General features: G+C 42.0%; 1 protein-coding gene across 2 annotated transcripts in view; it reads right to left on the minus strand.

Annotated features, from left to right (window-relative positions):
* The window catches only part of ccser1 (coiled-coil serine-rich protein 1), a 223,615-nt gene that overhangs the window by 103,860 nt on the left and 94,788 nt on the right, over positions 1-24,967 (minus strand). For both annotated transcript variants that reach the window (XM_072433547.1, XM_072433548.1), the window contains exon 12: positions 16,136-16,216. In XM_072433547.1, the coding sequence (XP_072289648.1) occupies positions 16,136-16,216 (81 nt within the window). The remainder of the gene's footprint in view (positions 1-16,135; positions 16,217-24,967) is intronic.

Below are 24,967 nucleotides of genomic sequence, written 5' to 3' on the forward strand. Positions count from 1 at the left end.
ATCTAAATATGATGATGATAAACCTACTTTGATTATAAACCTACTTTGTAAAATGGTCCTATATTTCAATTCAAATGTTCAGACTTCAGTGGAGCCTAGAGCAGAATAAAGAAAAGACAAATCCTGTTTGTATTCAAGGTGCACGATGCGACTGATCAGAATGGAGACGCAGTGCTGCACAAGAACAATCATCAGCTGCTATTTAGCTGTGATATTTATGTACCGCCGCATTATAGAAAATAATTTAAGGTCTGACTAGAACACGTCTTCCAACAAAACTTTATTACTCCCCAAAAAATCAATACCCATAAAATTGTGATTAAGACTTTTTAATACTTTTACGGGTCTTCATTTCAGCCAATTTAACGCACCAACTTTGAAGGCTTTTTAAGACACCCTGCAAACAGGACCTTTTGAATTCCAGACTATGTGTAAATCATATACATATAACATTATGTTGCAACGTAATAATTGTAATGGCAACACATCTCCCCAGACCGCTATTATCTCCCCAAACTGCACACATACTGTACCCGTGTGTTGCTTCATGGGGAAATCACTTTAACCTGCATTTATTTCCTAGAGACCAATCCTAACCTCAACTAAAGTTACCGTAATACTTCCTCAACTTTAACCTGAACCAGGGATAGCCAATTTAAACAGGAATAGCCCATTTAAACAGGAATAGCCAATTTATCCATCCATCCATTTTCTACCGCTTGTTCCCTTTTTGGGGTCGCGGGTGACTTTGGGGTCCCAGTGACTTCAGGCCTTAGGCGGGGTACACCCTGGACAGTGGCCAACTTGTCGCAGGGCTGACACAGAGACATAGACATTACAGACAGTTCACTCTCACATTCATTCTCTAGGGCCAATTTAGCACATGCATGTCTTTGGACGGTGGGAGGAAGCCGGAGAACCCGGAGAGAACCCACGGTAACACGGGGAGAACATGCAGACTCCACCCAGAGAGATCATGTGATGTAGGTCTGGTCCGGGAATCGAACCCATGATCTCCTTCTTGGGAGGCAAGAGCGCTAACCGCCTTTGCCACCGTGCACCTAGCCAATTTATCATTTTTTTTAAAGGGGTCCGTGTACAATTAAAACATGCAGTAAATGTTGCCATGAGTTACATCTGCAGTTTCCTGGCAGGAGAAGGACGACAGAGGCGAGTGACAATGGGTTTCAACACAGAAAGTACACACACAGATACAGATACACATTCGTACATAGCCAGTGCCATTAGAGTGTAAGTGTTTTTTTCAGTTCCGTTTTAAAGCCTTCGATCACTGAGAAAGTCGAATGTCCTAAAGTGATGGAAAAGTACGGTGCAGTCATGAAGAGATGCTATACTTGTTTGTAGCACGATAGCACGCAAACCCTCCAAACAGCCAGCAGCCGAGCCAATTAGAGCTTTTAAGACCACGGAAACATCAGAAAATAGTCTGAATTTGTTAAAACTCAAAAGTTATGTTTGGCTAAGATGTTTAATTGAAAATGCATTAGAGGCTTTTTATCAAAACTCTTTTGAGGTTTGTTTGAGAACCAAATGCAGGCCTCAAACCAATGTTTGGTGTTCCTCCTGATGAAATGGATGAGATTATTTCACCACCAAAGGCTCAATAACAAACATGTCAGTATAAAACAGAGATTGATGCAGCCTGAACACTGGAGGAACAATCAAACCTCTGCCATTTCAATCATATTTCCGTAATGACCACCAGGGCCCTCTGCTTGTTGTACTCTATGTATTTGTGTCCTTAAGGGGGGGAAAAACTGATCCAGACGCTAACCTTATGAATCGAACATAGAAAAAACAAAAACGGTGAAGGATAAACAAGATCAGATATAAATAAAAAAAGTAGACATCAAACAAATCATAACAAGAGAAAGAAGAGAATTATGGCATAGGGAACCCAAAGAAAAAGTCCAGTTTTGTCCAAAGTCTGTAAAATGTATCAATTTTCCACATGCAAACGTCCAGTATAATGTCAGTCCAGTCCTGAGGCCCAAATACATAGTCCTGAAATCCATTGTGATGGTGGAGTCATAACTTATTTTAACACATGAATTAACTTTAAATGATGTTGTTGATCCAAAAAAGGATTTCTGTCATGGAAACCAGATTTTTGTCCCCATGAATGTGTATACAGCTGTTAGTTCCCACAATGTGACAAATACAGTAAGACAGAGAAGATGTATTCCCACAATGCGTAAATTACACTCACAAAACAGATTTATTCTTTGTTTGAAATTCCTTGCAATTTCCATGAACAATAAACATACAAATGTGCAAACTTTTGAATGAACTGAAGAAAATGGAAAATGTGGTATGGTTTTCAGGAAAACCTCCATGGAAAAGGCAGGGACTTCAGAGCAGGAGGATGAACGAGACAGGAGGACAATAGAGGACAAAGTACAAAGTTACACCAAAAAGAAGGAGGAATACAAAGACCGGCCCCGAGACATCACAAGAAAGAAAATGATCCGCGGAGTGAGAGGGCCACAAAGGAACAGGCGAGGAGGGATTTGTAAAATGCAGTATGGAGGGGCAACGGGCGCATGAAAAGATACTGTAAAAAAGTCGAAGTAGGACTGAAAAGTACTTCTCTCCGGCGGTCCATCTTGCTGCGCCGTTTCCAAACCAACAAAGCGAATAGTATTAGAATAGAATGTTCTTTTTAGTAATTTGTACATCTTTCAGTAATTTTTTGGAGGACTTTGGACATCAAAACAATATAATGCTATCATTTGACATATAATCTACAAAGTAAACCGATTCACTTACCAAGTACTCGGGTTAAGGAGTACTCTGACAACAATGATTATTCACATATTTTGTATTCTCTTGATAACTATAATTAGATCCTAAGTGTGCAATCAATCAATAATGAAGCCTGCGTAAATTCAGCCTGGAAGACCTAACTCCATCCATCTACATCAAGGCCACCATGGAAGGATCCCTCTCCCCAGCTCCATCATCGCACTCAAGCGGGCGCTCGCCTGTCCGTCTGTGAGAGTCAGATCCCTCACTTCACCATGGACTCTCCCAGGTTTCTGCGCTTATCCCAAAGAGGTTATGCAGTTTTTCCTGGCCAAGAAGGAGGGTGAAAGGTCAGGGGGAGTCTGTACCATGGCCCTCGCACCTGCTCCTCATCCCCAATCAACGCTCTCAAGAGACTCCTCCCCGCTCCCAATCAGCGCCAGGCGGTCGCATTTAAGCCCTCAGGCAGATGGCTCGGCCGCTCATACCGTACTGCGACCCACCACCTCCGCAGCTCCTCCTCTGCATTCCCCTCATCCTCTACCTCCTCTTAACATCTACCACCACCAGTCTCCAGGCTCCGGGGGGAGACATCTAGTACAAATAGATCATGGAGTGCCCATGATTGCAACGTCTTCCGCCGGGGTCTGAGCGCCAAATAACTCACGAATAAAGCTTGATAAACAGTCCATTCTCGTGGTCTCTTTGTCTCTCCAGGGTGAAATGCAATAAGAAATAAATATTGTAATACTTTATTTGGTGACGCAATATATATCGATATGTGTATTTGATTAACTGTGCATTTAAGTGTTGAAGAACTGTTGCAAAGACGATTTTGTTCCTTTATATTATAGTAAAGCCATGTCATAATATTGTGTCCCAGTCCAGCTAAAATGTGTCCAATTGTCTTGTTTAAAAAGTGCATTAAAGTCATCAAAATGTAAAAATCTAGTCTCTTTTGATAAACTTTTTGGCACATTGACAGGTCTCGTTCTTGCACTCAGTATAATAACTTTGCTCTTACCTGCAAAATACGGCAGCGCAATGAATAACGTGTAAATTGAATTATTGCGCAAAAAGATACTGTCATGAAAGTGTAAGTAGGACAGAGAAGTGCCCGTCTTGGTCTCCTCCTCCTCCGTGTCGTTCCCTCCATCCTCTGCAGTGTCATTACTCAGCGAGGGGACGGCAAAGATGATCTAGTTTACAGGAATAGGAGCTGGAGACCTACATAGTGTCCATTAACAGAGCTGCAGAAAAGGGCGTGGCCATGAGGGATCGCAGTCGTGACGCGTTCAAACATGCGATCTACGGTAGAAAAGCGGGGAATCACCTCGTAGCTAAAATAACGAATTAATGGATCATATTTAGGGTTGTTTGGAATGGTCATTGATCAGCTTGTGTCTTTAGAGTTCTGCAGCCAATCCTCTGACAAGAAAAGAGAGAGAAGAGATCCGACTTTGGAAGAATACCGTATTTTCCTGATTATAAGTCGCACCATGCTAACAAGTTTACCAAAGCATCAGTATTTCCCCAAATCACTAAATCCATTGAATTCTTCTTCCTCTGTGTCACTTCTAAACAACTCCACAAACTCCGGAGGTAGAGGAAGTGCAGATTCTTCTTCTGAGTCTAGAGCGCCCTCTTGTGGAGTATTGTGTGAAAATAACGAATAATATTACATGCAAGTTGCACCCCTCCAAAAATGTGCTACTTTTTTCATTAAAATTGTGAATGAGGAGGCAAGTTTAAAACAAATGATAATCAAATAAAAACTAAAACTGTCCTGGTCAAAATAATTTTACAGAAATAAAAATTGAGAATAGTGCAATTGGTCATTTTCGACTGTATTTCCAGGTTATGGTAAATCCTTATTGGCCTGTTTTATGATATTTTAAAACCGCAAATAGCATATGTAGCAATTGATAATGTAAAACTGTAATGCTAATCTCCATACATCACTAGTTTAAAGAAAAAAGATACACTATAAATAAAGAAACCAGCTAAATGTTGACTAGAAAACACCACCATAGCATTACATAAATAATAAATGTAAACAGCAAAACAATTCAGTCGAGTGCAGTCAAAATGTAGCTTTGTGAGAAATACAAAATAAGATAATTACACCGAATACGAAATTGCCTTTTCAGCAACATTTAACAATCAATAATTCCATCAGGCCCAACTCAAAGTCAATTTACATAACCAATGTTTCCCAGGCCAAATACACCGCTGCCGTAAACGCGTGTTGATGTATCACGCTAACACAAGAGCTCGTCCAGAGCCTTCCCCCACCTGACCACCGGGGTCGATACGCCAGGACCAAACACACCTCCAGCAAAAGCAAAGACAGAAGAATCGATGCCGTTCTCCTTTAGTTTAGTTTGGACAAGTGTTAGGCCATCATTTTCACACCACTTCAGGGGACACCGGCCACCCACTCACATCGCCGCAGAAACTTTGTAAGTAGCGTTTGGGGGGACGGAAAAAGAATACAGAGAGTTAGAAAATTAGCGCGGTGGTGTGAGAAGTAGCTGGGCTGTAGTTAAAAGCCAAACGATAATAGGAATAAAGGGTCGGACGGTGGTGCAAAACTGGCAAAAACACTCAAAACGTCATTTCAACGATCTGACCATGTATTTTACCCAAACAGCAAGTATATGCAAAAACAACAACCGTATTTTTCAGACTATAAGTTGCACCAGCCAAATTATGCATAGTAGAGAAGAAAAAAACATATATTAGTCGCACTGGAGTATAAGTTGCATTTTATGGGGAAATTAATTTGATAAAATCCAAGACCAAGAACAGACATTTCATTTTGAAAAGTAATTTAACATAATAACAGATGAGAGAACATGGTGAACAGGTGTACGTATGCTAACGCTAACACCTTCAGCTACATGACGCACAGACAGAACTGTGGTAAGTGTCTGGTATGTTAACGTAACATATTAACAGTTATTCAGATAACTATAGCATAAAGAACATGCTAACAAGTTTACCAAAGCATCAGTTTTACCCCAAATCACTAAATCCATTGAATTCTTCTTCCTCTGTGTCACTTCTAAACAACTCCACAAACTCCAGAGGTAGAGGAAGTGCAGATTCTTCTTCTGCGTCGCTTAGAGCCTAGAGCGCCCTTTTGTGAAATGCGGTTGTCAGTGTGAAAATAACAAATAATATCACATATAAGTCGCTCAGGAGTATAAGTCGGCCAAAACTATGTACAAAGGTGCGACTAATAGTCCGGAAAATACGGTACTTTTACTTGAGAAGCAGCTTCCCCATACTTTTTTTACTTTTTAATTCCTTGACCCATTACTTTGCTTACTTGCTTACTTTAGTCTGACATAACTGGTTTAGTGTGCTCGATAGAGTTCTTTTTTAGATTACAAAGACTGCTAAACGTGGCGTCTGTAATATCGGGTGTAAAACGTGCTCCAGACGAGTCAATACAAAAGCAGAGATAACAGATTAGAGAAAGTAGCGGAACAAATGGCCCCCACATCCAAATGAGTGATGAAAACAGAGGTTCTGCGCCGTTTTCCACCTGCGCAGCGGAGCACCCCGATTGTTATCTTGATGAATGGCTTTTTCCAGGCAACCATTAAGGGATCACTGTCTGCAGGAAGGAGGCGTCGGCAGACAAACTCACTGCGCTTCAGGCGAGTCCGAGTCCGCAGCGTCATGAGTCAAGCCAGGACAACAGACCACAGATTAACAATATAACAGCGCTGATGTCCCCCCCCCCCCCCCCACAGAGAACTACTTTTACACAACCAAAATGGCAGAAAGCTACTGGCCTCGGATGTGGTAAAGTTTGTGCTGGATGTGGCGGCCCAAAGCATTATCAAATAACATCAATAATTAAAAAGTAATCTAATATATGTGGCATTGTGTCTGACTTGTTGAATTTTGCAATATCAATCAAATTCTATCAAATTTATTTATAGAGCATAATTTGTACAAAGTGAAATTCAAAGTGCTTTACGACATTAAAAACATTAAAAATAAAATTAAAATAAATATCATTGTCGTTTCTCGTTAACACTTGAAAATCCCCCAAATAAGGGCTGTAAATCATATAACAAATCGAAAATCAAGTTATTAGAGCATAAAATTAGGCATTGAGAGTTTACATACAACAATAATAGGCCTGTGATTAATCAAATTTTAGTCTGCGTAATATGTGTAATTGCTGAATTGGAAGAGTGCTACAGCTTAGAGACCCCTAGTATAGATGATATCAGGGGATTTATTTATTCATCTTAAAGAGACAATTAAGCGCCAATATATTTTTGTCTTTGTGTGACATTTTCAGTTCGTCCTCAGTGCATCAGATGTATGTTTTTTTTAGGTGTAGGCTATACAATCATCATAAAGAGTAGAACTTTCTGTATTGTATTCTGGGAAAAAGACAAAGAGTTCATTTGTGAACTTTACTACGACTTTACTTCCATTTCTGAACCAATGTCAGCAAATGTCAAAGCAAAATAGATCGCACTTCAAATCAGAGACTACATAACATTATTCGGTCTGTCTTGTCTTATGTAAAAAATATGCATTCGTGAGTAAAAAACTAAATCCCGACAATGGTATAAGAAATTCTTGTCAGCCCTAACGAGAAGACAAATGTACTAACTTTAACCCGTGTCGTTCACATAAGAGGCAGCGCCACAACGTGCTAAACTGGCCGTAGCTTGAAATGGAATTAGAAAAAGCGGCCATTTTGTACACGTTTTGCTCTTGTTTATTGCAACTACATTAAAAACCATCCCAAAGTTTCGCGTTGTGTCGGGCGGCGCAAACGAACTAATGTGAAATCACTGTTTAGCTTCGAAAGTAGCGGCAAAACACAGTCGTAAAGATGTGATTGATGACAGTTGAAGGGACTTGCTTAGATATGTCTTTCAATAACTAATAAGCCGAGTCTTGAAGGTGAAATGTGACTGAAACCGCTCCACTTACAGTTGCTTTAGTTAGAATAGTACATTTACTTCTTGCACAAAGCTTAGTTTATAGTGAAAATGATCTCTCTTCAGATGGACACGCGATGAATGGCGTTGTACTGTGCATCAAAACAACACAAAATACAACCAATTATACAGCAATTCACAAAACTCACATTGTGTTCCGGCTCATTGTTGACGCTCGCGCTAAAGCAGCTCCCTGGAAACCACTTATTGTATATGTAAATTCTTAGTATTTCCATTTCATAGAGAGTTTGGCACCTGTGTTGTAATGTGTGTAGATGTAAACAGACTATTAGGCTAGGCCGATATTATCAGCCACTATCAGCTTGGAAAAATATCAACTATTGGCCAAAATCATCATCATTAAACCCACAAAATAATAATAATAAAAACGCACAAAAGTCTGTTCTGAAAGGATTTGATCTGCATTCTTCTCTTTGACAGTAAATCTTTTTAAATTATTAAGTGTTCATGTATTTGTGTTAAAATGTTCATGTATTTTTTCTATAAAGCACTTTGAATTACTTTGTGTATGACATGTTGCTCAACATTTATATGTATCTGCCGAGGTGTTTGTTGGTGTGAGGAGAAGAGAGAGATTTGTCACCCTGAATGGAGCACAAATGCATTTCTGCGGCTTGATTATAAACTACTAATAAACAATTGCTTGGAGTCATGATTAAACTAAATCGGATTTGTCACTACTTTCTCTCATCACTCGCTATGAAATGCTGCCACACATAAGCATTGTCTGTTCTCACATGTTAAAGTGACTACAGTCTGTATACGTGTTTTACTGGACTCACATTGACGTGTGAACGAGCTGTGAAAAGATGCTTGCCATTTGCGGCTATTAATTACTACTATTAAAGCGCGTGCATATTAATTATGTCGACTGCAAGATTACTTCAATCGCAGACAGATCTGTTAAGAAAAGTGTTAAGTACTTTAAAAACACTTGATTTAGTCATTCAGATTAACAGCAAATGTAGCTTAAATAAACGTTACAAACTATTGAGGCTTGATAGACTAACCACCAGCAACTGTATTTTTTGTGTACATAGAAAGCCTATTTTTGTTTTATTTTTTATCCTATAGCAGATTTAAATTGTCTGTCTTTGTTGTTTTATCATTGTTCATTGTTTTATGTTGCACCGAATCACCAAAGCAACTTCCTATGCTTGTGAATTCTGTTCTTTGGCAACCGCAATAAACCTTTTCTGATTCTGTTTCTGAGTAGTCTTGGCCTGCGTCATCAGAGGTAAATACCGGAATGTACAATGTGTGCAGAGGTCATGTCTCCCAAACCCGGGTCCTGCACGGATGCTTAATTAAAACTCCAACCTCATGCTTCTTCTTAGAACTCTCGGGCTACTTACTTATTCTACAACAACAAGCCTGAACTTTTCATTGTATGCTACAGAAAAAAAAGATTACCATATTTTCCGGACGATAAGTCGCACCTTTTTCATAGTTTGGTCGGAGTGCGACTTATACTATGAAGCGACTTCTATTAACACATTAGTCTACTTCTGGAGTTTGTGGAGTTGTTTAGAAGTGACACAGAGGAAGAAGAATTCAATGGATTTAGTGATTTGGGGTAAAACTGATGCTTTGGTAAACTTGTTAGCATGTTCTTTATGCTATAGTTATCTGAATAACTGTTAATATGTTACGTTAACATACCAGACACAGTTCTGTCTGTGCCTCATGTAGCTGAAGGTGTTAGCGTTAGCATACGTACACCTATTCACCATGTTCCATATTCTCAAATAAATTACCCCAAACTTACAGACTTATAAATGCTTTTTTCTTCTCTATTATGTATTTTTTGGCTGGTGCGACTTAATAGTCCAGAAAATACAATATATCACTAAATATCAGCACACGTATTGTTATCGTATCGCCCAGGAATCCATATAAATTGGGGCAATACAGAAAATATCTGAAACAGAAAATGTTAAGCTCTGTTCGAAAACCAGATTATACAAAAGTACTACTGTTACTTTAAAAGTACACAGTTACAAAGTACAAGACATTCTTCCAAGTAAGAGTAACAGTCTGGACGCAACATCTGATTCATAATTCGAAGTGAATGTAATCGGAAGGACAAAGCACAAAATAAAAACTATTTCCAAACATACAGAATAATGAGAATTAAATAATGTATGAAGAAGTGCCAAGTTTTGAATGTTCAAACTAGATTTAATACTGTCAAGTTTAACATAAAGCTTTTGTCACTTGTAGACTTACACAGCAGGAAGAATAACCAACACTTTAAGTATGAGTATTTGTACCTTCACCTGGAAGTTGAACCACAAAACTGTAATATCTACATTTGAAAAAGCAAATAAAGGGCTATTAGAGAAAAAATGTTCATAAATTCGAAGCCCAACCGCTCACCAAAGTATTATTTATATTCCAAAACTAGTCTCTCTCTATTCCCCATTCTTCACAGATTCAGTGGACATAAAAGCATAGAGCTCTTTGGGCCGGAGGGAGGAGACAAAAAAAAAAGTTGTTCCACTCTAGCGAGGATAGAGAAAGACGGTTAAAGTGTGCGGAAGAGAAGAAACGCGGGCCAGCCATCACCCGCGTTTGATTCCCCCATAAAACGCTTTTAAGGACGGCCATGAAATTAGCTCGCTGAAAAAAAAGAAAGAAAGAAAGCAATCTCCATCGATTCAATCCAAAAGGTTTCATACAGCCACAAACCTCCAGCTCTTAAGTGTCTCTCCGCGGGACATAAAAAGATTCTGTCTGTTCTCGCTAACCCTCTTATTTTGCTTTTCTGCCTGTACCTGCACCAACGGCTTTACATAGCGGGCTGCACAGGGATCGGCCTCGGCAACGGTCTAGTCTAATGAAGCCGCTCGGCGAAAGGGGAACGGGAGCTATATTTGTTCAAATTCGTGGAAAACGAAAACATCAAAGCTGTTTTTGATGTTGTATCAATTTATTCTGGACAACCCATGGAATTAACATACCAGGTTGGGTTCAGGTGACGCCACAGCGTTCTACTGAAATTGAGCCAGAGGGCAAGTCATAATTCTAAAGATAAGTACAATTACTGTATTTTCCGCGCTATAAGGCGCACTTAAAAGCCTTTATTTTTCTCAAAAAATGACAGTGCGTCTTATAATCCAGTGCGTCTTATTTATGGATTCATTCTGGTTGTGCTTACAGACCTCGAAGTGATTTTGTGCTGAAGACGTTTTGTTTTGCTTAATGCGTCTTATAGTCCGAGGCCCCTTATATATGAAAAATGATCGAAAATAGACCATTCATTGACAGTGCACCTTATAATCCAGTGCGCCTTATAGTGCAGAAAATACGGTACTCATTTTGACCTTGCGTATTGATAATATATGACAAATCCACATGAAATTTTTGAGATATAGTGTGAGATCAAGTGTTCTTTATATTTGCAAGCAGTGGCATGTTGCTACAGTTATAATGCAAATAATATGGAAGAATAGGTTTCTTCCCGAGAGCCTGTTGGGTTACTACATGCAGTTCCTTCTTGGCACACTTTGGACGAGGCAACCCCGTTAAAGTAGGTACATAACTTTGAAGAAAGTCCTGGAGTTCTACTTCCATAGGACAGGACAGACTTTGCACAGTCCAGCGAAAACAGACCAGGACATGACGTTTGCTGATTTTCTTGATACCAAAATGGAGACCAAGCACAGAGGCATGAGAAACGAGGAACAAGGACCTAAAGAGAGACAGTGAATAAATAGAAGCTGAGGAAGCTTTAGGGAGCATGCCTGGATAAGTGAAGGGCGAGAGGAGGAAAAGAAGGAGAAAGCCGTAGAAGAGGTAAATGTACAGAGAGGAGGCGTGACCTCCTGAAGTAGCAGAGCAGTAGAAATAGCTGGCCCACTTGTAGACACACTTTCTGTTGCCATCCAACTGTCCTGGATGCGGTGGGGTGGCTAACCTACATAGGCCTCAGCATCAGCACATGAGCCGCCTCTGCCACACTTACGCACAAGTGCAGGAGGAGGGCCCAAATCAGGCCGCACATGCTGCAAGCCACTGCTGAGCTAAGTCACCTGTGCAGCTAGCATCACTCGCTAGCGGGCAACCAGCTGCTCCTCTAATTAAGTGCCCATCCACTCGGGCTGAAGCATATGGAGCTCTCTATAGCTACGCACTGGTCTTATATTAGCCGAAGCACCATACGGACCAAACGCCGGCCAGATCCTCTTGACTTACACATATTGTACACACGAAGGCAGGGTTGGAGTTCTGCTGACCTGGTACTAAACACTTCCACAGACACTTCTATACAAGAGGACTGTTTTATCACAACTACAGCTGCTACAGAGCGTCTCACAGATCAACACACCTGGTCTTGCTTCTGATTTCATTCCACTTTCAGAATGAGCACAGTCCAGCGCTTCTGCAGTTTGTCTCTAGGTGGAGGTTTGTTTTGGAGGCATGCCAAGTCATTCATAATTTGAATCAAACCTATACTTTCAGTACGTGTATATTCCCACTTTGGGCTCATGAAACCTGCCTTCTGATGCTGCTTGTAGTATTTACATTATTTATTTGGGCTGTAGTTAAATAGCTAGCTTGCATGCCTAGCACATAATGTGAACTCTCTCTTCATTATACGTTCAGACCATAATAGTGATGCACTTGATTTACAAATGCTCACATGTGGAGAATATCTGTTACACTTCCTCTTAGCTTGTGTTTCCTTTAGAGTAGACGGAATTTGTATTTAATTTCTTTGAACCTTTGAACCTTGTAGCGCTGATATAATGGATGGCGCACTCAAAGATTAAAAATCCTCTTAACAGACATAAAATAGTGGCCTTGCTCGCTACATAGACAAGTGTGGAAATTAAGACCATTATATTCAGAATATTAGTTCAAATTAAGTTCATTACAATTATTCCAGCAGTAATAGTGGAATAGTAATGAAGAAACTTGAGACCAAAACATGGCTCTAAACCAAGAGGAATAAAGGCTGTTTATGGTCTGAGCAGTAGTGCTTACAAATGTTCTTTTTCAAGGATTTTTTGGCCTGTAGGCATTATTCGACAGGACACTTCAGCGTGAAATAGGGAACGAGACAAGGGAATGAGCAAATTGTCAAGAGCCGGATTCAAACTCACAACGCTATTTACCCAGCCACGGGCAGCACTGTTCTTACACTATTTCATATTATGGAGATTAAATTCCATAAACTGTGCTTCTGCTGGTTTGATACCTGAGGACAAAAATATAGGTAATCTTTATAAGAAAATGTGTGAAAAATCCAACCTTTAAAACACACCATTCAGGCTTTTATAAGTTGAATAGGTGGCTTTATAGGTATATTTGCAAACTTAAATAAATAATTGATATACTGTATACGAGCTGATGGCAGGCTCCCTTGAGGAATATGGAACCACTTTCTCACTTTCCGTCAATCTGTCCATCAATCATTTGGGACATGGGAATAATACAGGCGGGGCCCCTGTCGCTGGGGGTCCTTAAAGTGCCTCTGACAGGTCGGACCACGCGTTGAACTAAAATGGAGTTAGGAGAAATATATTTTGCTCAAAAATATACAAATGTTATCAGAGAAAAGCAATTTTTTTTAGGTTTATAATTTTACATGACTTAAGTTAAAGTACTAACGTAGTAGTATCAAATCTATATATATATATATATATATATATATATATATATTTATTTTTATAGCCGCTCCTTCTTAAGACAAGATGCAAATGTTTTCTGTCATTCCAACTGGGTAAAAGTACTATAAATGATGTAAAGATTAAATAAATGGCATATAAGAAATAAGCAAACTCAATTTTAAAACTTACAGTCAGAACTAAATCTTGATTTTAAAGACGAATAGCAAATCTAGAGTGCAGAAATCTTGAAGCTGTTATGCTGTTGAGTTTTGAGCTTCAAATTACATCAATGTCAAATTATGAATCAAATATCGCGCCCCAACAGTTAATATTACATTATACTCTTGGACCAAAGTGGTTCAAGGCTGGAAGACAGGAAGTAATTTGTAATGTGTCTCAGACCACATGGCCTTGAACTGTCGGGTGCCTTAAATAATATGCAACAAGAATGTGCCCTATATCGCTCTCATGAAGACCAATTAATTCACTACATCCAACAGATGCAACAACTCTCTCCAACTATACTCAGACTAAAGTCGTCGTCTTTGGCCCACAAAAACAAAGAGAAAGTGTTAGCGGTCACTTACAGAGTCTCGCTGTAAAACCTACAAATCAAGTTAGAAATCTGGGGGTAATAATGGACTCAGACTTGAACTTTAACAGCCACGTCAAATCAATAACATCAGCAGCTTTTTAACATCTAAAAAACATTTCTAAAATCAAAAATATAGTGTCTAAACCAGACTTTGAGAGACTTATCCATGCGTTTGTCTCCAGTAGATTAGACTACTGTAACGGCCTGCTCACTGGCCTCTCCAAACGAGCTGTAAAACAGCTGCAGTACATCCAGAACGCTGCTGCTCGGGTCCTGACTAGAACCAGGAAGTATGATCACATTAGTCCTGTTCTCAGGTCTCTGCACTGGCTCCTGTGGCTCAGAGAATAGACTTTAAAGCAGCTCTGCTTGCGTACAAGTCTCTCCGTGGCCTAGCACCAAAGGGAATCTCTTTGAGTACCGCATTATTCTACCCACTTCTAGTGTTACATAGTTGCGTATGTGATTGGGGGTGGGGTGCTTTATTATGTGCATATTTTATCAATTTAAAATGGTATTAAATAGATGGATTTTGACAATACAAATCAGTGACGTACATTTATTTACTTTACATTTATGTTTTGCGTCTTTGTGCGTAGATGGAGAAATCAGGGAAAACACTGAACAGGTACTAAAATAGTTTGATTTGTAAATATGTTCAAACAATGGCAAAGCTGATAAAGTATTAGAAAAGACGAATGAAGACGGATCGCCCACACCACGCGCCCATTTCCACTACAGGTCCCATTTTAAGACAGTCATCCATTAAGCGTGCTGCGCACCCAAACTGTCAGGGTTTGTGCAGCCAAAGAGGCCGTGTCAGCGGAGGGCGGGAGACGGCAGAGACTCCGCCGCGCTCAGAGGAAGACGAGAACGCGTAGGTAGTTTATAATGTGAACGTCTGTGCAGTGCAACGGCTTTAAAAAGATGAAGATGGATTAGAGGTGCTTTTGCTCAGCTGGAGAAGAAGAGGAGAAGAAGGGGAGAACACTAAAGAAGAACTGCAGACATTAGAATAGTCAATAAGATCTCCACCATTAAAGCTGTAGAGCGCACCTTAAAATGATGTGAAATCAGGATATACCGTATTATACTCTGGACTATGAGTCCAGTGTATAAGTCACACCAGCCAAAAAATGCATAATAGAGGAGAAAAAAACATATAAGTCGCACTGAAGTATAAGTCGCATTTTTGGGGACAATTATTTTTATAAAATACAAGACCAAGAACAGACATTTCATCTTGAAATGCAATTCAAAATAATAACAGATTAGAGAACATGGTGAATAGGTGTACGTATGTTAACGCTAACACCTTCAGCTACATGACGCAGCTACATGACGAAGCTACATGACGAAGTGTCTGGTATGTTAACGTAACATATGAACAGTTATTCAGATAACTATAGCATAAAGAACATGCTAACAAGTTTACCAAAGCATCAGTTTTACCCCAAATCACTAAATCTATTGAATTCTTCTTCCTCTGTGTCACTTCTAAACAACTCCACAAACTCAGGAGGTAGAGGAAGTGCAGATTCTTCTTCTGCGTCGCTTAGAGCCTAGAGCGCCCTCTTGTGGTTGTCAGTGTGAAAATAATCAACATGTGAAATGTGGTTCCCAGTGTGAAAATAACAAATAATATCACACATAAGTCACTCCGCAATATAAGTCGGCCAAACTATGAAAAAAGGTGCAAATTATCGTCTGGAAAATAAGGTAAATTGTAATCTAAGTGGTTTGGACTAATTAAGATGTATTCACTTGTTGGTTCTATATTATTTGCCTTGTTTTAAAATGCTTGAATACAATATTTCTTATTTGAAGCTAAAATATTACAGAACCAACTGGAAATGTCATGAAACAAGTAAAATATTCCACATCATACAAGCAAAAAAGTACTTCCCAGTCGAAAACATGCAAATTCAGATTCTTATCATGAATTCAAATCCTTTCAAACATGACTGGACGTAGCATTTTTGCAGTGCAGATGGAAAACGCGTCGTCCGGCACAGATTTCAAAGAGAGCAGGGGGTTTCGGGCAGATTTGCGCTCGCCTATGCGGCTACGTAATCTCAAAGTGCTTCCGTAAAGAACATTTTCATAAACAGTCTTTGAACAGTGGAGCGAGCGAGTCCACTCTCCCGGCGCACGCTCACCTCTGGCCCCGCGTGGTCCGTCTGCGTTGTTCGGTCGCTCATTTGGCCGTCTTTCATCTTCAGGGCAGCTTTGGCGCCGTCCTGCATACAAAGCGAACACAGGCACGTCCGTTATGGCAGTATTTGGCACACAAAGGGAAAGAGAATGTACATTAGAAGAACAGCAAGACATTTTTACAGCGAAAATTGCCCCGATGTCGACAACAATATTTATGACACAAAATGCAAGGACTGGACCAACATTGTGCTGGACATTCGCAGCATGGAAAAAATTACATTCGGACTTAATTTGAAAATGGACACATTAGGCTTTTGTAGGGGAATGGAGATGGACATTCCACGGCCAGATAACAGAAAATCTCTCTTTGAACATTAGGGGTTTTTCGTTCTCCCTGTCTCCCTCACCGCAGGGGAGCCGCTGTGACTTTTCTGATAACAGATCTTCTTCTCCCCTCAGTCTTGCAGGAGGACGCCCCGATTAAAACCATGTTTTATGTGATTATGCCATGAATGTTTGTCCGAATCAACTCCCTACACCGCATGTTTCACCTTGTGTTACGTATCTTTCCACTGTTTAAGGTTTTATATTCCCAATGCTTTAACTCTAGCGCCCATCACAGGTGAAAGAAGATGTAAAATGTGTCTACCTCAAGAAATAATGTGCACAAACTGCCAAAAGTGTTTAACGTGTAAATGTTAAAACAGGGTTCAATGTTTTTGCCATTATTATTTACGTTACTCCAGTTTTATTTTCTCGGCCAGGAAGTTTTCGCTGTAGCGCCCGCCCCTTTCGCTCCCAGCATGCCCTGCGGGCCAGGTATGAAAAGGACGCTCCAAGCTAGAAACGCTCTCTTGCTCTTGCTCCTCTTGCTCTCCTCTTCCTCTTCTCTTCTCTCTTGGAAGCCGTCTCCACGGACGAGCCTTTCACTTTTCCTTTGTCTCAACAAAATCCGTCCGTCACGTGGTCGACAAGACCATGCCAGCCCTGGACTCTGAAACCACCTGAAACCACCTGGAACTACCTGGAACTACGCTTAAGCGCTAAACCGGACAGAGACTTTCTTTGCTACTTCGTTTCTTTTCTTTTTGAAGTAATCTACGCCGTTTACGTGGAACAGCGCTACGTCCTCATCTGAGTAAAGGCCGCGTGAGGAGCTAACACGCCGCTAAAGCGTTCTACCGCTAAGGAACAACCGGACATCGCCTCCGTTGCCACCGGCGCCAAGGACCTCACAGCACGTTGCAGCACACCGCTCCACGCGACGCCTCGCTCCCCGACCGCCGCCCGCTTCAAGGACCTCGCAGCACGCCCCCGAACCTTCGCCGCCACACCGCTCCACGCGACGCCTCGCTACGGACCTCGTCCGCGGACAAGGACCAGTCGGACCGAGTCTCTACAGAACCGTAAGCCGAGTGCGGTCGCTTTTGTGGCGTGATTTGGGTAGAGCTCAGCTGTTCCTCCTCCCTTTAGCTTCTCACTTTCCCTCTTGTTGATATAGATTAGCATAGACACGTTTGGTTATCAAAGGCAAAACCCTGGTTTAACATTATCTGCATGAAATCTGCTGTCAAATCTGATATAACATCACCTGTGATTTACCTGTGCGCATTTCTGCTCCGGTGTTTTTGATTACCCTTTTGATAAATAAACTACACGAAAGAGTTATTGACTATTGTCTGTTTGATTAGACTATGTGTAAGTCCCTGAATCGTGAAACACCCTTCAGACCTTTTTAACGAGCGCGATTAAGGACCGTATCTTAGCTCTTTGCGTTTAACCCTGGTGCCCCGTCTTGTCTCGTTTCTGCTAAGAAATCTCCCTTAATCATAAACTGAATACCTGTAGTTTGAGACCCTACACTTTGGACAAAATGGGACGTTTTCTTTGGGTTTCGTGTGCCTTGATTTTCTCTTTATTTATTAATTTTTTGCTTTATTATTTATTGCTGGATGTCTGCCGCGATGCCTTGTTTTCTTTTTCATTGTGTTTGTTTATAGGTTGTTTGAAAAAAGAAAGAAAAAGGAAGCTTGTTTTCATCCACATTTGCAATTAAACAGTTTAGGTAAGAAAATGAGTTGTTGATGCTTTTATCCTTGGTATTTCCTGCTCTTCAACTTAAAATAATGTTGTTGTTAATGCATTTTAAACTGCCTAATGCAGTATTTATAAGCGCTTTTTACATTATTCAGAGGCCTGAGCAAAGTTTACCGTCACAGTTAAACTAACAACCAATAAATCGGTACTGGGACATTATTATATGAAAATCAAGCACTAGAATTATCAACACCAGTCTGGAGAAGAAGAAAAAGCACAGAGGAACTAAAAGGATTACCACCTGGAGAAATATGCAGGGATACTGATGCAGTGCTGTCAATTGATTTATAAAAATGTTTAAATGTAACATGAAACCTTCTTGATTTAAAGCATTTGGGCAACTCATCAAGAGCAATCAATCAATCTAATCAAATAGTTTGGCACCCGAGAACACAGCTTGAGGATGGAAGAACTAGTTGAGTCAAGCTTGCCTAGTTGAGGAAACTAGAACTTGAACTTGACATACTGGAGTTGCTAAAATGCCAATGCCACGTACTAGTCTTGACGAATTGACTTTGACGAGCTTCGGAGGTCTTAAAACTGGATCAGAACGTTTTCTCCTGACGCAGACGGAAGCAAGAAGCATTCGCCGAGCGCATGAGCGCAGGAGGATTATAAAATGTGACAGCTCGTTCTGGCTAGCACAGTAGGGTCCTTCTAGGAGATAACTCATCGCTTTCACTGGCAGATTTACTTGCCAAAGGGGAGAAAAAGCTCTGGCCCTCGTCTTCAAAACACACAAGACCTGACCGCTTCTGATTCACCTCAGAGATGATATAGGAATAGGGACTAAAGAACAACGACATAAGGCTTGTGTTGTATGGAATTTCATTTAAATATGTCTGAACTGCCATATAATGTATATAACGATAGGTATATAAGTCTGTACTGTTTAATATAACTTTTGTTTTGTTTGTTTAATTACCAGTAAATGTATTTTTTTGTGGGTTCAGATATAAAGCTGTCACGTTTATTTGGTTCATAATCTTGAGACTTTTCCTGATATTTGTTCTGTTCTTATGCTGTACTGGGCACTTTGTGCACGTTGCGGTGTGAGCTCTGCTGTGTTTCATTCTTTCTTTTTCATGTTTCTAATGAGGCCAATTTTCATCATCTAAAGACTGTGGCTTGTAGCTGCCTATCTCAAACTTCATATGGAGTGAGAAGTGACACTTCAGTCATAGTTTGAATTGATAAAAAAACTAAAGACTATGCCTACTGAAGGCTCACTGTTTAATTGTACAAGAAGAAGTGTATTTTTTTCTGACTGTCACATCAACTTTATAATTTCAGTTCCAATGTTTGCCTACTAAACTTCCCAATCCCAGAACACTTTTGGGTTTCCCCCTGACTGTGAAAACAATACTATTGTGTTTTGTAGTTCCCAGGATGAGTTTCAACCCTTAAAACTCAGTATCCATGAGTCATGCTGATGCCTACATGAAAGCCAAGGGTGGTTTCCACAGTAAAACATGAGCAGTCAGAGCACAATCCTTCAACAAAATACAGCAGGAGAGAGACAGACACAGAGACAGAGAGACAGACAGAGAGAGAGCGAGAGAGAGAGAGAGACAGAGACAGAGTGAGTGCAGAAAACTCATAAAAAGTGACAGGTGGTGATGGCCAACCAGCAAGCAAGCCCTTCTAGCAGATAATAATAGGTTTTTACTGGCAGATTTACAGAAAGAGGCAGGGAAAGAGAGGAGAAAGAGGAGAGGAGGAGAGAGGAGAGAGAGAGAGAGAGGAGAAGGAAGAAAGGGAGAAAGAGGAGAGGGAGAAAGGGGAGAGGGAGAGAAAGAGGAGAGGGAGAAAGAGAGAGAGAGTGTGAGAGAGGAGAAAGGGGAGAAAGTGATAGAGAGTGTAAGAGAGAAAGAGGAGAGGGTGAGGGGGAGAGAGGAGAGGAATAGAGGAGATAGAGGGTGTGTTAAACATTTAGTTTTACAAGTACCGTATATATTTTTTATCGTTAATTAGTGATTTGTTTTTAATCAGCAGAAGCTATAAGTGGAGAATGGCCGATATATTGGTTTGCGAAGAGAATTGCACTTTTAGCTTAATTCTCCAATGCGGGCCAGGTTTTATTTTGAGCCACCTGCTGCTTAAAGACCGCACATAAAGCCTTAGTTTAAGAGTGTGAAGAGGCCACAGCACAAAATAAGACTACACTGCTCTCCTAAAGGTTTGAGGTAAAACTGGGCCATGGGCGAGTTTGTAGTCAATATATATTTACGCTAATAAACAAACGCACATGCAGCAGCGAGGCTTTTCTCTGCTTCTGCATGCGCACTTCCGCTTGAGTTCTCAAATCTGCGAAAAATCCTCCATTACTCCTTTAAGATTTCAAAAAATATCTTCCTTTAATATAATAACAATAGTTCTGGTGACGTTTATAATTTGAATTCCTGGTTTGCACCTGATGTGACATACGTATGTAGTGTTGACATAATTCCATAATTGTTGCTATAACTATGCTTTACTATTATTTGACAATTTTGACAATACAAATCAGTGACGTACATTTATTTACTTTACATTTATGTTTTGCGTCCTTGTGCGAAAATTGTCTTTGCATCTTAAGATGAAATGTTGTGTATTGAAGAGAAGGAGATTGGCAGCGGGGAAAAAAGGCCATCAAACGACAAAATTACAGCTGAACTTAATTTGGAAATGGACAAATTTGACAGACTTTGGACCAATCAGGACTTTAATTTTGATTTGTGCCGTGATTTTGTTTCTGTTTATTTTTAGTCTTTAGTTTTGTATTGTTTGCCACTTGCCTCATGTAAAGCTATGATGTTACAACCCATTAAACTAAATAATAATTAAACAAAAATAGCATAGCATCTGCGTGTGTTTGTACCACCTGCCCGTTGGAGATGGGTTGATCCCTGAGTGACAACAAGATAAAAAAAAGGAACAAACTCGACATACGGGAGGCGTTGTATAACTGTTGTTCAGAGTAACGACAGTAAAAGTGCTGCGAGAAGGTGGTTAAGTACATCTCACGTGGTTTTGATCGTTATTCTAACGATTATTATTGTCTCGGAATACCTTCGTTCTTCCGTGCATCGTGGAGAAGCGACTGGCGGAAAGTAAAACTGCACAAACAGCTGTGTTTTGAGAAAGTACTACCTGAGCCCGGAGCTGTATTTAAGATGTCGAATCTTATAAAGAGAAAGATGCAAATGTGTTTGGTAGAAGAGCAGCGTTACCCATGTACAGCTGTGCAAGGAGAGAGGAGGGAGGGAGGAGAGAGAAGGGAGGGAGGAGAGAGGAAGGAGGGAGGACAGAGAAGGGAGGGAAGAGAGAGAGAGGGAGGGAAGAGATGAGAGGGGGAGAGAGAAGGGAGGGAAGAGAGAGAAGGGAGTGAGGAGAGAGAAGGGAGGGAAGAGAGAGAGAGGGAGGGAAGAGATGAGAGGGGGAGAGAGAAGGGAGGGAGGAGAGAGAAGGGAGGGAGGAGAGAGGAGGGAGGGAGGGAGGAGAGAGAATGGAGTGAGGAGAGAGGAGGGAGGGAGGAGAGAGAAGGGAGGGAAGAGAGAGAAGGGAGTGAGGAGAGAGAAGGGAGGGAAGAGATGAGAGGGGGTGAGAGAAGGGAGGGAGGAGAGAGAAGGGAGGGAGGAGAGAGAAGGGAGGGAGGAGAGAGGAGGGAGGGAGGAGAGAGAAGGGAGTGAGGAGAGAGGAGGGAGGGAGGAGAGAGAAGGGAGGGAAGAGAGAGAGAGGGAGGGAAGAGATGAGAGAGGGAGGGAAGAGATGAGAGAGGGAGGGAAGAGATGAGAGGGGGAGAGAGAAGGGAGGGAGGAGAGAGAAGGGAGGGAGGAGAGAGAAGGGAGTGAGGAGAGAGAAGGGAGGGAAGAGAGAGAGAGGGAGGGAAGAGATGAGAGAGGGAGGGAAGAGATGAGAGGGGGAGAGAGAAGGGAGGGAGGAGAGAGAAGGGAGGGAGGAGAGAGAAGGGAGTGAGGAGAGAGAAGGGAGGGAAGAGAGAGAGAGGGAGGGAAGAGATGAGAGAGGGAGGGAAGAGATGAGAGGGGGAGAGAGAAGGGAGGGAGGAGAGAGAAGGGAGGGAGGAGAGAGAAGGGAGTGAGGAGAGAGAAGGGAGGGAAGAGAGAGAGAGGGAGGGAAGAGATGAGAGAGGGAGGGAAGAGATGAGAGGGGGAGAGAGAAGGGAGGGAGGAGAGAGAAGGGAGGGAGGAGAGAGAGAGGGAAGAGATGAGAGGGGGAGAGAGAGAAGAGAAGAGGGGGGATAGAGAGAGAAGGAAGAGAAGAGAGACACAGACAGGGAGGGAGAATAGAGGAAGAGGAGATCCAAGGGAGTGAGAGAGAGGTGAGAGAGGAACGAGAAGAGAGAGGAGAGAGAGAGGAAAGAGAAGAGACAGACACAGGCAGGGGGAGAGAAGGGAGGGAGCGAGAGAGAGGGTAGAGAGGGAGGAGACGAGAGAGACACGGGCGGGGAGAGAGAAGAGAGGGGGGAGAGAGAGAGAGGCAAGAGAAGAGAGAGACACAGGCAGGTTGGCAGGGAGAGAGAGAAAGTAGGGAGCGAGAGAGAAAGGGGAGCAAGGGAAGAGACGAGAGGGGGAGAGAGAGAACAGGCAAGGGAGGGGAGGGAGACAGGGAGAGAGGAAAGAGAAGAGCGAGACACAGGGAGGTTGGCAGGGAGAGAGAAGAGAGGGAGAGGAGAACGAAGGGAAAGGGAGAGGAGAAGATAGGAAGAGAGAGGGCAGAGAACGAGAGAAGAGAAAGAGAACAAGAAAGTATGGGGAGGGAGACCGAGAGAGGAAAGAAAAGAGAGAGGATAGAATAAAGAAGACAAAGAGGGGGAGGGGCGTGAGAGAGAAAATGGAAATAGAGAACAAGAAAGAGGAAAAACAAGAGAAAGGAGAGAGATAACGTGAGAGCAAGGGGAGAGAGACTGAGAAGAGAGGGTTTGAGAAAAGAGAGGAGACGTAGGGTGATTAAGAGAGAGGAGAACAAGAGGAGAAAGAGGAGGAGAAGAAGAGAGAAAAGAAAGACAAGGGAGAGGAGAAGAGAGAGAGACAATTCATTTCACTCTTTATTAAGAACACAGAGAGACAGTAGCGAACAGAGGGAGAGGGAAGAGAGGGAAGAGTGACAAAAATGTGCGACTGGATCCAGAATGCATCAGACAAACAGATGCCAAATTAGACTTGAGTCGGCGCGTTGGACTGGCAGCGCGGAGCTGTCTCGCGCCTGGCACATTATCCTGCTCATGTCTGGCATCATCTGGGCATTATCACACTCCGACGGACCGAGAGACAAATCACACACAGGTACGAGAGTAAAGAGCTCTGTCTGCGCTGTGGAAAAGGATGAGTGAATAGAGTGTTGTCATAGGATACGAACACCGCAAATACCACAGATACCTCAAAGACCACTCAAATACCAAAGCATGAAGGAAGAGAGAGAGAGAGGACAGAAGAGAGAGAAGAGAGGGGGGAGAGGGAAGAGTGAGGAGAGAGAACAAGCAAGGGAGAGAGAGAGGAAAGAGAAGAGAGAGACACAGGCAGGTTGGCAGGGAGAGAGAAGAGAGGGAGAGGAGAAGGAAAGGAGAGAGGGGGGAGAGAAGAGGGAAGAGAGGGAGAGAGAACAAGCAAGGGTGAGAGAGAGAAGAAAGAGAAAAGAGAGACACAAGCAGGTTAGCAGGGAGCGAGAAGAGAGGGAGAGGAGAAATAAAGGAGAAAGACAGAGGGGGGAGAGAGAGGGAAGAGTGGGGAGAGAGAGAGAACAAGCCAGGGAGAGAGAGAGAAGAAAGAGAAAAGAGAGACACGAGCAGGTTGGCAGGGAGAGAGAAGAGAGGGAGAGGAGAAGGAAAGGAGAGAGAGAGGGGGGAGAGAGAGGGAAGAGTGAGGAGAGAGAGAGAGAGAGAGAACAAGCAAGGGAGAGAGAGAGGAAAGAGAAGAGAGAGACACAGGCAGGTTGGCTAAAACTAAACAAATCCTTTTTTCAGCCTTAGTAACTGCTTCATTAAGGAGTAAGCCCCGCCCATTAAATCCAATAGAACCAACAGCGCCCCCGCCCTGTCAATCATGTTATTTTCAAACGATTGTGTTTACTAAATCTGATCTGCTCCAGGCCAAAGTTGCTCTGGCGCTTCACATCCAGTCCGTGTCTGCCACTGATCCGGCCCGTGCTTTGCGTCCCGGCGCTGCATTTCACAGACAGACAGACAGGGGGCTCTACTGGACAGAAACGGGCCCAGCACCAGAGGTTTTAAGATCTATATGAACGCTTATTGGCAATTTGACCAAATGCAAGTGAAACCTAGTTTAAATAAAGCTGTTGACATTATTTACGTAAGAGATTCATTGAGTTGCGCACTGGCTAAAGTACCTTTTATTGCATCAGTGTTTAAATGTGGTATGGACGATTTTTTTCAGCTCATTTTTTATCATATTTCCTCGTGGTGTGGATAAATCATTTGTCCTGCCACGTATCAATCATAAAACGCACCTACCGCTCACCTGCAGCTGCATCAGGCTGGTCCCCACGTTTCCGCGTGCCTAAGCGCATGGATCTATCATAATATAGTTCCCTCAGTGTACGGGATAAAATGAAGACGGAGAAAGACAGTTCGAGCTGACGCAAAAGTGGACAGAAATCTACGGGAGACGAGAGATGCGATGCGCTCCGTTGCGCTAATAAACAAACGCACGTGTGTGTTGTATCAGTCCGCACGGGGGAGTGGCATGTGCACTTCCACCTGAGTTCTCAAATCGCCAAAA

The sequence above is a fragment of the Eucyclogobius newberryi genome, unplaced genomic scaffold, assembly GCF_026437365.1.
Source record: "Eucyclogobius newberryi isolate DKJ021-1_F unplaced genomic scaffold, fEucNew1.0.hap1 SCAF_6, whole genome shotgun sequence".
Taxonomy (NCBI): Eukaryota; Metazoa; Chordata; class Actinopteri; order Gobiiformes; family Gobiidae; genus Eucyclogobius; species Eucyclogobius newberryi.